The sequence below is a fragment of the Amblyraja radiata genome, chromosome 2 (genome assembly GCF_010909765.2).
Source record: "Amblyraja radiata isolate CabotCenter1 chromosome 2, sAmbRad1.1.pri, whole genome shotgun sequence".
NCBI classification, from domain to species: domain Eukaryota; kingdom Metazoa; phylum Chordata; class Chondrichthyes; order Rajiformes; family Rajidae; genus Amblyraja; species Amblyraja radiata.
Genome location: NC_045957.1, coordinates 8,773,542 through 8,786,296, shown reverse-complemented (window position 1 = coordinate 8,786,296; position 12,755 = coordinate 8,773,542). Strand labels below are relative to the sequence as shown.

Here is a 12,755-nt window from a genome sequence, read left to right as displayed (position 1 = left end):
TCCTTACTTTGCTCTTACCATCACTCTGATATAAGCTAATCTTAGTCTCATCTGTCCACAAGACCTTTTTCCAGAACTGTGGTTGCTCTTTTAAGTACTTCTTGGCAAACTGTAACCTGGCCATCCTATTTTTGCGGCTAACCAGTGGTTTGCATCTTGCAGTGTAGCCTCTGTATTTCTGTTCATGAAGTCTTCTGCGGACAGTGGTCATTGACAAATCTACACCTGAAGAGTGTTTCTGATCTATCGGACAGGTGTTTGGGGATTTTTCTTTATTATAGAGAGAATTCTTCTGTCATCAGCTGTGGAGATCTTCCTTGGCCTGCCAGTCCCTTTGTGATTAGTGAGCTCACCAGTGCTCTCTTTCTTCTTAATGATGTTCCAAACAGTTGATTTTGGTAAGCCTAAGGTTTGGCTGATGTCTCTAACAGTTTTATTCTTGTTTCTCAGTCTCATAATGGCTTCTTTGACTTTCATTGGCACAACTTTGGTCCTCATGTTGATAGACAGCAATAAAAGTTTCCAAAGGTGATGGAAAGACTGGAGGAAAGACTAGGTGCTGAGAGCTCTTGTATACCTGTACTAAGGAGGCAATTAAACTGAGCAATTACAAACACCTGTGAAGCCATGTGCCCAGAAATGGAGGGACTATGTATAAACACAGCTGTAATTTCTACATGGTGAAACCACAATGTATAAAAATTGCCTTTAATAAAATCTGACAATGTGCACTTTAACCACATGTGATTTGTTTCCATTACAAATTTCAAATTGTGGAGTACAGAGGCAAATAAATAAATGATGGGTCCCAAACATTATGGAGGGAACTGTAGGTCAGCCACGATTGAATGGCGGAGAAGACTTGATGGCCGACTGGCTCCTATTACTTATGACCTTCTGCTCACTTCTGCTTCTGTTCCCATCACTTGATAGGGACAAACTTGAATGGGGCATCTTGGTTGGCATAGATGCTTTGGGCATAGAACTCCTAATAGTACAGCAGTAGAACACAATGTCCATGCCAAACATGACGCTAAGTTAAACTAATCTCCACCACCTGCATGGGATTCATATCCCTCTATTCTCTGCACCTATTTAAAAGCCTCTTAAACGCCACAATCAGGTCTGCCCCCAGCACCACCTCTGGCACTCACCACGGTGTATAACGTTTGCCACGCACATCTCCTTTAAACTCTCTGACCTTAAAGCTATGCCCTCTAGTTTTTAGACATTTCCACCCTGGGCAGAAGGGTCTCTTTTCTGCGCTGTATGACTATGAGAAGGGAGAGATTTCGAGTCATCGTTGCAGTTGGCTGGACTGCTCAGTATATTGTGATCCGTGGACAAGGAGTGTTGGAATATGTTTTAATCCTTCCGTTCACTTCTTTCTCTCTCCATACTGCCTTCTCTAAACTCGAGAGATCTGTGCCAATGCTGGGAAAACATTGAGGACAGGATTCATCTACACCTGGAACGACAGATTAATCAAAGCTAGTCAGCACAGCTTTGACACAGGGCGATCCTGTCTAGCCAATTTATTGATAAAAGTGAGAAGAGATTGTGGTGAGATCAGTGCAGTTGGTGTGGTCTACACACTCAGCAAGGTATTTGACAAGGTCCCACATGGAAGGCTGCTACAAAAGCTTAGAACCTACAGGGACCAGGGCAAGTTGGCAAATTCCCGTCAAATCGAGCAAAAAATACAAACTGCTGAAGGAACTCGGTGGGTCAAGCAACATCTGCGGGGTTAAAAGATTTAGTCAAAGTGTCATACAGCACGGAATCAGCTGACTCCTTCGACCCACACCATCTATGCTGCCCAAGAATTGTTGATGTTTCCACCCAAAACTGTTTCCACATGCAGGGTCTTGACCCGAAACGTCAACGATTCCTGTACCACACAGATACTGCTCAATCCGCTAGGAGCCAGATTGCAGCATCAGCAATCTCCCGTATCTCCAAATCTGGCTTGGTGATAGGGGGCAGAGGGTGAGGGTGAGGCATGTTCATTGCAATCACACGGATTGGCACAGACCCCCTTACTGTGTGTTGATTGTTGGTTAGATGGGGCAGAGATGGCAGATGGAATCTGATCCTGATAAGTAAAGGATTAGTTTGGACGACAGGAGTAAGTGTGAACTGTACTGGCACCCCATGGATTCACGACCCACCCATCCTTGCACTGATTCCTTTTCCTGCCATCATGTCACAGTTCCCCCTGTTATTTTTCACACCTTCCACCTTTGGCTCCCTCTCCTCCTCAGTGTAACCCAGTGTCACGACAATTAACAGGCTGAAAAAAATTCCAATTGATCAGTTGGTGAGATGAGCAGAGCAAAATGAGCTCAGTGGGTGGAGTGTGATGGTGTGTTGGAGGGTTATAATTCAGACTGGAGGCTTGTGACCAGTGGTGTGCTACACAGATCGGTGCGGGGCCCACTCTTGTTTGGTTGCTATATTAACCTTTAGGACGAGAGCATTATTAAATGTGGTTAGTAAGTTTGCAGATGACACCAACATTGGAGGTGTGATGGACAGTGATGACGATTGTCTATGATTACAACAGGATCTAGAAGTGTGGGCCAGGAAATGGTCGATGGAGTTTAACTCCGACAAGTATGAGGTGTTGCATTTTGATCAGATAAACCAAGGGAGGACTAAGATGGTGGGGGCCAGGGGAATGTTGCAGAACAGAGAGTCCCAGGCGTACACAGATCCATGAAAGTGGCGACAGAGGTGAACAGCCTAGACAATAGGCCCACGTGGCTGGCAGTTTAGGAGATAAGTTTAGAGATAGAGCATGGAAACAGGCCCCTCGGCCGACCAAGTCCACACCTCCACCACCACCCCTGGCAGAGCATTCCAGGCACCCACCACTGTGTAAAAAAACTTTCCCCACACTTTGCCCCTCTCACCTTAATGCTATGATAAACCATACTAGATGAACTGTACTAATGAGAAATATAAAAACAGACAATGAAAGCTTAGGCTGGCGCTGCAGAGGGTCTAGAGGAGGCTTACGAGAATGATCCCAGGATAACAGATGATGAGCGTTTGACGGCACTGGGCCTGTACTCGCTGGAGTTTAGAAGGATGAGGGGAACCTCATTAAAAATAGTCAAGCTTGGATAGAGTGGATGTGGAGAGGATGTTTCTACTAGTGGGAGAGCCTAGGACCAGAGGCCATAGCCTCAGAATTAAAGGACGTACCTCTAGAAAGGAGATGAGGTGGAATTTATTTAGTCAAATGTAGTAAATCTGTGGAATTCATCGCCATGGGCGCCTGTGGAGGCTGTCAATAGATATTTTAAAGGCGGAGATTGACAGATTCTTGATTAGTAAGATATCAGGGGTTATGGGGAGAAGGCAGGAGAGTGGGATTGAGAGGGAAATATAGATCGGCCATGAGTGAATGGCAGAGTAGACCTGATGGGCCGAATGGCCTAATTCTGCTCCTAGAACTTACGAACATGAACTTATAAATGGGAAGAGAGAACCCAGAGGCTGGAGATACTATTTATGGGGAGCAAGGGTGTGGCACAGGGTTTAAACAGATGTATTGCAACAGTCTGTGTGAAGATACAGCAAATATCCCATTAATACTGAATAATGCTGAATAACATCATCGCTAATGGATTAGACTAATGGGCAGAGACCTGGCCCAACGCCTTGCATCCTACGATTCAAAAAACGCTATAGAGGTGTATAAAATATAATAGGGTGAATGTACCCCCTACCCCCCCCCCCCCCCCCCCCCCCCCCTCCTCTCAGGGTACAGGAATCAAGAACCAGAGGGTAGACACAAAATGCTGGAGTAACTCAGCGGGTGAGGCAGCATCTATGGAGAGAAGGAATGGGTGACCTTTTTTGTCGAAACGCCACCCATTCCTTGTCTCCATAGATGCTGCCTCACCCGCTGAGTTACTCCAGCGTTTTGTGTCTACCTTCGATTTTGTCCAGCATCTGCAGTTCTTTTTTACACAAGAACCAGAGGGTATAGGTTTAAGGTGAGAGGGGAATAATTTAACGGGTACCCAAGAAGCAACCTTTTCACACAGTGGGTGGTGGATATACAGAATGAGCTGCTGGGGGAGGTAGTTGTGCCAAGTAGAATAATAATAATAATAATAATAATAATGTTTAGAAGGACATTAGGACAGGTTCATGGTTAGGTGAGGGATATGAGCCAAACATGGGCAAATGGGATTAGCTCAGATAGGGTATATTGGCCAACGTCCTGTTTCCATACTGTATGAATCTAAGTTACGACAGAGATAATGGATGTATCGGATACATTCTTCCAAAATCCTTCCAATCTGGAGAAGATTGGAAAACTGTGATGCCCTTGTTCAAAAAGGGCAGATAACCTTAGGCCAGTTGGTCTAACGTCTATTGTTAGGGTGAAGGAGATCAGAGAACGCAAAACAGTGCAGAAATAGGCCCTTCAACCCACTATGTCAGCCAAATGTTAATCTCTGATCCATGTTAATTGCCCCACTCATCTCCTTTCAACATTGCACCTTTCACCTTTAGACCATGCCCTCTAGTCTTTAACAATCCTACCCTGGGGGAAAGGTTCTGACTCTCTACCCTATCTAGGTTGCCTTGCCCATTTCCGTTAAAGTATTAGCAGGACATTTGGAAACCCGTAATCTGATTAGGCAGAGTGAGCAGAGCTTCATGAAGCTTCACAGCTCATGTCTGGTCAATTTATTAGAGTTCTAGGAGGAAGTTTCAGTCAGAGTGGACTGAGGAGAAACAGTAGATGCAACATATTTGCACACCAATTAGGTCTGAGATGAGGAACAAGAGTTGAAAGTCTTTGGAGTTCCTGTGCCAAAAATCTCTGGAGACAAAGATTTTGAGGAGAGGGTGGGCAGTGGACGAGAACAGTTGGATCAACCATGATCTAATTGACTGGCATGCAGGTTTGAGGGGCTGAATGGCTCTAGCCTTTTCCTGTGGTGTAGTGGGTCACCTGCCTTGTCAGTGGATGTACAAAACCTTTGTAGAGAATAGGGATATGTCCAGTGCACTGAGATCTCTGCAGCCCAGTAGACCATGAGGTGGGGGCAGGGCATGAGTCATTGTCTCAAACACTCTCCTTCAGACAGCTGGCTGTCCCAATGCATGAGGCCTGGATCCTGAAATAGTTTAGTTTAAAGATACAGTGTGGAAACAGGCCCTTCGGCCAACCATGTCCACGCCGACCAACATTAGTTCTATCCTAGATATTAGGGGCAATTTGCCGAAGGCAATTAACGCACAAAGCTGCTGGGAGAGGTAGTTGAGCCAAGTATGTGGGTGGAAACAAGAGCCCCCGGAGAAAACCCACGCGGTCACAGGGAGAAAGTACAAACTCCGTACAGACAGCACCCATAGTCAGGGAAATACCCGGCGCTGTGAGGCAGCAACTGTGCCGCCCCAAATAGGTCCATGTGCTCTTTATTGGGCGGTCATGGTCAGGATGGGAGCATGATTGTAGAGGCTGTTGACACAAGTCCAGGGACCTGGCCACATTCTGCCCACCAGGTTGTCCAGCAGCATCCTCAGTGCGACACCTCTCCACACTGCCAGATCTTGGTTCAGATATAAACGTCAGTGGTCGAGGATCAAACGTAACATCCCATAAACCACGCTGGCATCCTCATGATCCATGGCTTCAACCACTGGTGCCCTTACCTGTCACTGGGTCACCACCCTGCCTATCATCTTTCACATCTTCTGTCTTTTGCTACTACCCCTCAGTAGAACGCGGTCTTGATCCAAGTCTAAAGAGGCCATGCGTCTCAAGAAGGGTGCCTACCCTACATGGCATCTATGCACAGAACCCGCGGAGTTCCTCCATCACTTGTGTTTTTGGCTTGGTCTTTAACCTTGCCAGGTGGGGCACAAGAGGGCCGAATGGTCTAATTCTCCTTATGTACTTATGAGTAAGAGGGGCTCCTAATGAACTGCTCCAGCCTGTGTGATATCACTGAGAGTAGAGAAGAATGATTGGCAATGGGGAGAAATGTTAAAAAGATGTCCTCACCATCCCTCCCACTATCTTAAAGCCGTTCGATACCCGTGGTGCGGATGGTTCCCAAGCCCCCAGTGCCGATCCCCCAGTCAAGTGCACGGGTCACAGAATGTGTGAGCACATTGTCCAGTTGTTTTGTGAGTGATTTGTAGGGGCAGGGACTACGTGCTTTACGTACTGTTGTTTGTTTCTCCTCTCGCCCACCCCCTTGTGCAGAAGTCCAGTTCCGGCCCTACCGAACAGACGACTTCATCACCAGGCTGTACTACGAGACGCCCCGCTTCACGGTGCTCAACCAGACGTGGGTGCTGAAGGCACGCGTCAACGACTCCGAACGCAACCCCAACCTCTCCTGCAAGCGCACCCTTTCATTCCAGCTCATCCTCAAGAGCAAGGTCAACTCGCCCATGGAGTGCTCCTTCCTCCTCCTGAAAGGCCCCTACGACGATGTCAAAATCAACCCTGTCATCTACCACTTTGCTTTCACCAACGAGAGCAACGAAACAGACTACTTGCCGCTGCCTATCATAGACTCAGTCGAATGCAACAAACTGCTCGCGGCCAAAAACATTAACCTGAGGCTCTTTATATTTCAGATACAGAAGTAAGGGCGGTGGGGACTTGGGGAGGGGTGGGGGAGGAGGCAGCAAGAACAGAGTGGGCACCATCGAACCATAGTACCTCGAAAAAGCCAGCCAACACCAGTCAGTAGTTTAAACACAAGAAGAATCCTTCACAGTAAGGGACAAAAAAAAACCAAACAACCCCCCAAGAAACAAATATCTACTCACTGCATGTGGTCGTGACTACCCGGGACTGAGAGTTACTGTTGTTCAGAAGCCTCACGTACAACGGGTGTTACGGGAGGGAGAGGAAACATGGAGTGTCTGCATGGAGTCCAGCGGGGTAAGCCATCTGAGCAGCGGTCAGTACTGAGCCTGCAGTTCAGTGGCAAACTGTGCATCCTACACACCCCCCCCCCCCCCCCCCCCCCCCGTCACCCCATCGTGCCCGGTTGTCTCTGTGTGTGGGGGGGCCGTCATTGCCTGTCCCCTTTACATCACCTTCCCCCCCCCCCCAGCTCCCTGTTCCCAGTGCCAGCGGTTTGGGGCGCTCCACACCACAGCCTCCTCCAGTCACTTCTCCAAGGACAAACAGAACCAAAAAGACCCAGTGCCAGACACTTTGTGGTGTGGTGCTCGAGAAGGAAAGGCAGTACACTACACTCAAGGGTGCAGGCACAGAGTGGGGGGGGGGGGGGGGGGAGATCACCCAGCTAACATTGGAATCCCAGGGAACACAGCACGAACAGAGGCCACTTGGCCCCTCCTGACCATGCTGGCAGTTAATAAACAAACAGATTTATCCCACCTCCAGCTCTCCGCACCTGGCAACAGGCAGTCCAGGGACTCTCTAAATACAACCAGGATCTCTGTGCTACCACTCTTTCTGGCACAGTTTCCAACCTCCTCGTCCTCTGGGTGAGGCAAGTTATTCAGCATCTTCCATTTAATCCTTTTATATATTACTGGAAATCTCTGCCCCCACCACCCTCCTTGGTTTTTGGGAAATAAATCCTTCCTGTGCACCCTGTCTCGATCACTCAGAACTTTCCTCAGTTGCATTGAATGGCCCAGCCTGGTGGTGAAGATGCAGACGCATAGATCGCTCCCAGTGATCAATGGGAGCCACGGCCCCAGTTCCACTGCAGTGTCTGGCAACCCAAACACACAGCGCCAGGCCGCACCCTGCCCAGCACATGGAGGCTGGGGACAGTGCGGCCCAAACACACAGCACCAGGCCGCACCCTGCCCAGCACATGGAGGCTGGGGACAGTGCGGCCCAAACACACAGCACCAGGCCGCACCCTGCCCAGCACATGGAGGCTGGGGACAGTGCGGCCCAAACACACAGCACCAGGCCGCACCCTGCCCAGCACATGGAGGCTGGGGACAGTGCGGCCCAAACACACAGCGCCAGGCCGCACCCTGCCCAGCACATGGAGGCTGGGGACAGTGCGGCCCAAACACACAGCACCAGGCCGCACCCTGCCCAGCACATGGAGGCTGGGGACAGTGCGGCCCAAACACACAGCACCAGGCCGCACCCTGCCCAGCACATGGAGGCTGGGGACAGTGCGGCCCAAACACACAGCGCCAGGCCGCACCCTGCCCAGCACATGGAGGCTGTGGACAGTGCGGCTTGTGTGGCCATAAACTACAGTCAACCAACTCGGCCGTGAATGCCCCTCACCCTGGACACACGGTACCCTGAACAGTCGCACCACCCCCGACGTTGGATTTCATCCAACCTACAGCGCACACGCATGCTGTCGAGGCTCTACCATCGTTCCCCCTCCACCTAGGCCACTGCCCATCCTTCTTCGTCTCACCCTTCGGTAGAGTATTCTTCCCCTTCTCCCCAGTAAACCCACCTGCCCGACTCTCCTCACCTCTCCCTTTGGGAAGGAGCTCCACATTCCCACCCCTGTCCAATGTCCCCAAGTAGATTAATCAGTGGATGTCTGATATTTATGTCCTCTTGCCCAACCCCCCCCCCCCACCCCCACTGATGGACATATTCCCTCTGTACGCCTGGTGAAAGCCCCTGTAGCAATCTCGATGACCGTGATAAGGTCACCTTTTAACTGCCTCTTTTCCAGAGGAAAGAGATCTAATCTGTTCAGCTATTCCCGACAGCCGAAACTTCTCAATCACAAAAGGCTTTAACGCCACCTCCAGTTGTATAGAGCGATACTTGGAGCTGAACACATACCAATTCCACATTGTCACTGCGTGGCGAGCTCTTACCCTCCTTTAGTAGTGATTCTGGACAGTTACACAAGAAGATGTCCTTACCCTGACTATACAATGGCTCAGTAATTACACAGTTGGGTGTCCTTGCCCTGACTGTACACTTACATAAGGACTGACCCTGGGTAATGTGCACAGGGAAGTGAACGCCTAGTGGCTCTGTAAGGATCCGTCACCACACTGAACGGACGGTCCCTCCACACTATTATCGCAACGACTGTTGTGACTCGCACTTTAACCCTCCCACATCCTGCTGGCCAGACTAGAACTGTGTACAGTTGCACAACGGGCGGTTTTAACTGGCCCCTTTAACCCTTGTCCTGCTGATTGAACTGAAATTCTGAACGGTTAAAGAAGCAAATGTGACTGAGGCTTTGGGGTCTTTGTCTGGTACCAAAACAATATTGTTGGTTCTTACCATTTATTTTCTGTACCCACTTGTATTGTATAGTTCAAATACCATAAAATCTAGATTATAATTCGCACCAGTGTATAAATCACTCAGCCTACATCCGATCACCATGAAAACTGTACAGTCTCTGCATCTGAGTGGCTGGATATTTGGATATTTTAGCTGTCTATGTAACCCAACCTTTGTCTCTGTACTCAACATCTGCAAGCTGCTTCTCACCAAGCCTCAGCACCCACAACGCAAACAGAAAGAAACAGAAAACATCGAGGGAGGCTCGTTCCTGGGGGTCAGACATTGGGGACAGCAAAAGCTTTTCACTGTATCTCGGTACATGTGACAATAAACTAAACTGAACTTAACATTTCACACTCAGGTGGAGCTGGGGCGGGCACTGCCAGCTATTTATCTTCAGGGGGAAGGGTTATTGTCAACTGCCTGCTGCCGGAATGCTCTCCAGGGGCCCCTTCTAAAGCCCTGCCACAGTATCACACGTTGGGAAGATTGGCTGATGAACCAGTGTGGACAGTGGGAGGACAGGATCCGGCCCGAGCTCCTGTTCCGGTCCGATACCCACCACATCTTTAGGGAGCTGCGAGGGTGTCAGGAAATGAATGCGATCAACATGTATAGGATGGGTTACATTTAGAGGGGTATGTACCAAACACAGGCAAATGGGACTAACTCGGGTAGACATCACGGTTAGCATGGCGGTTTGGCCGTAGGGCCTGTTTCCATGTTGTCTGACCTTCTCTGCAAGTTTTAACAGAAGGATAGCCAAAGCAGTGAAGAATGGCTCTGCAGCAATACTTAAGATACTGTAAATATCTGTTTATAAAGCACTTCATTATCTTCAGCGGTTGTCCACCTAAGATGAACCAGACCTGCTCAGCATGCGGCTCTGGCTGGTGTAAGCAAGGCTTATGGCCGGGGGAACCCTCCCCTTGGGCCCGTACATCACTGACTCCAGATTGGCCTCGGGCTGGGATCTCTCAGGCCCCACCACTCCCCAGGCCTGTCCTGGACCACGCAAAACATAAAAAATAGGTGCAGGATTCGGCCCTTCGAGCCAGCACCGCCATTCTATGTGATCATGGCTGATCATCCAAAATCAGTACCCTATTCCTGCTATTTCCCCATATCCCTTGATTCCGTTAGCACAAAGAACTAAATCTAATTCTCTTGAAAACATCCAGTGAATTGGCCTCCACTGCCTTTTGTGGCAGAGAATTCCACAGATTAACAACTCTCTGGGTGAAAAAGTCTTTCCTCATCTCAGTCCGAAATGGCCTACCCCTTATTCTTAAAATGTGACTCCTTGTTCTGGAATTCCCCCAACATTTGGAACATTTTTCCAGCATCTAGTCTGTCCAATCCATTAAGAATTTTATATGTTTCTTTAAGATATCCTCTCATCCTTCTAAATTCCAGTGAATACAAGCCCAGTCGACCCATTATTTCATCAGATGTCAGTCCTGCCATCCCGGGAAATAACCTGGTGAACCTACGCTGGCCCTTCGAGCCAGCACCGCCATTCAATGTGATCATGGCTGATCATCCACAATCAGTACCCCGTTCCTGCCTTCTCCCCATATCCCCTGACTCCGCTATCTTTAAGAGCCCTATCTAGCTCTCTTGAAAGTATCCAGAGAACCGGCCTCCACTGCCCTCTGAGGCAGAGAATTCCACAAACTCACCACTATGTGAGAAAAAATTTCCTGCTCTCCGTTCTAAATGGCTTACTCCTTATTCTTAAACTGTGGTCCCTGGTTCTGGCCGCATCCTGACTCCCCCAACATCAACATCAGGAACATGTTTCCTGCCTCTAGCATGTCCAAACCCTTAATAATCTTATATGTTTCAATAAGATCCTCTCTCATCCTTCTAAACTCCTGACTATACAAGCCCAGTCACTCCATTCTCTCAGCATATGACAGTCCCGCTATCCCGGGAATTAACCTTGTAAACCTACACTGCACTGAATGTCCTTCCTCAAATTAGGAGACCAAAACTGCACACAATACTCCAGGTGTGGTCTCACCAGGACCCTATACAACTGCAGTTACATAAATCCTCTCGCTATGAAGGCCAACATGCCATTAGTTTTCGTCACTGCCTGCTGTATCTGCATGCTTACTTTAAGTGACTGATGTACACCCAGGTCTCGTTGCGGACACAATTCAGATAATTGTGTCAATCGTGATAAGGAAGATGCAGAGTGCGTTAGTGTGTCTGTTTCTGATGTGTGTGCCACACCAGTGCACCCATCAAACTGCCAGCACTCACTAATCCAAACACATTATAGACACATACAGCATAGAAAGACCCTTCAGCCCAACTTGCCCACACCCGACCAACATGCCCCATCTACACTAGTCCCACCTGCCCACGCTTGGCCCATATCCCTCTAAATCAATCCTTTCCATGTACCTGTCCAAATCTCTCTTAAATGGTAATCTCTCTTAAGTGCCTTAACTACCTCCCCCGGCAGCTCGTTCCATACACCCACCATCCTTTGATTAAAAAACAATCACCCCTCAGGTTCCTATTAAATCTTGCCCCCCCTCACCTCAAACCTATGTCCTCTGGTTCTTGCTTGCCCTAGTCTGGGCAAAAGACTGCATTTACCCGATCCATTCCTCTCACGATCTACAAAGTGCAAGTTCAGGGTCAGTGACGTAATTTCTTTCGAATCCTCTTCCCTGATTTAAAAAGATTGGTCCTTGGTTTCCTATGACTGTAAACACTGTGTCGCATCTCTCCGACATCTTCCCTGCCCAGATCAGGCTTATACACCTGCACCATCTCACCGGAAATGAAAACAAAAACCCCGTCCTCTCTCTCCAAAGAGCCCACATTTGGCATCTGTGAATTTGCTCCTCGTGGCCAGGGAGTGGATGAGAAAGTGGGATAACATGGAGCTAGTGTGAACGACTGATCGATGGTCGGCACGGACCCGGTGGTCTGAAGCGCCTATTTCCATGCTGTATCTAAACTAAAAATTAATCGTACAGTTCCATTAATACCTTTGATAATGTGCGAATCTACCTACCCTGGAGAAATATCCCTCATTCACCATGAGTTTGTGCACCACCCTGCTTCTCAACTCCAGAAAGTAAAGATAGACACAAAATGCTGGAGTAACTCAGCGGGACAGGCAGCATCTCTGGAGAGAAGGAATGGGTGACGTTTCGGGTTGAGATCCTTCTTCAGACTGAGCTGCAGGGGAGAGCGAGTCACAGAGACAAGGAGGGGTAAAGTGTGAAAACAAGGCATCAAAGGACAAGGTGACAGTGAAACATACAAAGATTACATTTAATCAGGAGGACAGTCAGACTGGTCAGAGAACCAGGATGGGAGAGGGATGGAGAGAGAAAGAGAGAGAGGGAAAGCAAGGGTTACTTGAAGTTAGAGAAGTCAACATTCATACCGCTGGTAAAGAGAGCAGAGTCGTATGCAATACTCCTGCAGTCTCACAGCAGCACCCCATGTCATTGAAGGAAAACATCAC

The 12,755-nt window shown here is 48.7% G+C and overlaps 1 protein-coding gene across 1 annotated transcript in view; it reads left to right on the top strand.

The window, feature by feature from the left end:
• Window positions 1–9,318, top strand: part of cyhr1 (cysteine and histidine rich 1) — a 121,453-nt gene extending 112,135 nt beyond the window's left edge. The window contains exon 4 of the mRNA XM_033041886.1: window positions 6,239–9,318. Within this exon, the coding sequence (XP_032897777.1) occupies window positions 6,239–6,630 (392 nt within the window). The 3' untranslated portion in view covers window positions 6,631–9,318. The remainder of the gene's footprint in view (window positions 1–6,238) is intronic.
• Window positions 9,319–12,755: the final 3,437 nt, after the last annotated feature.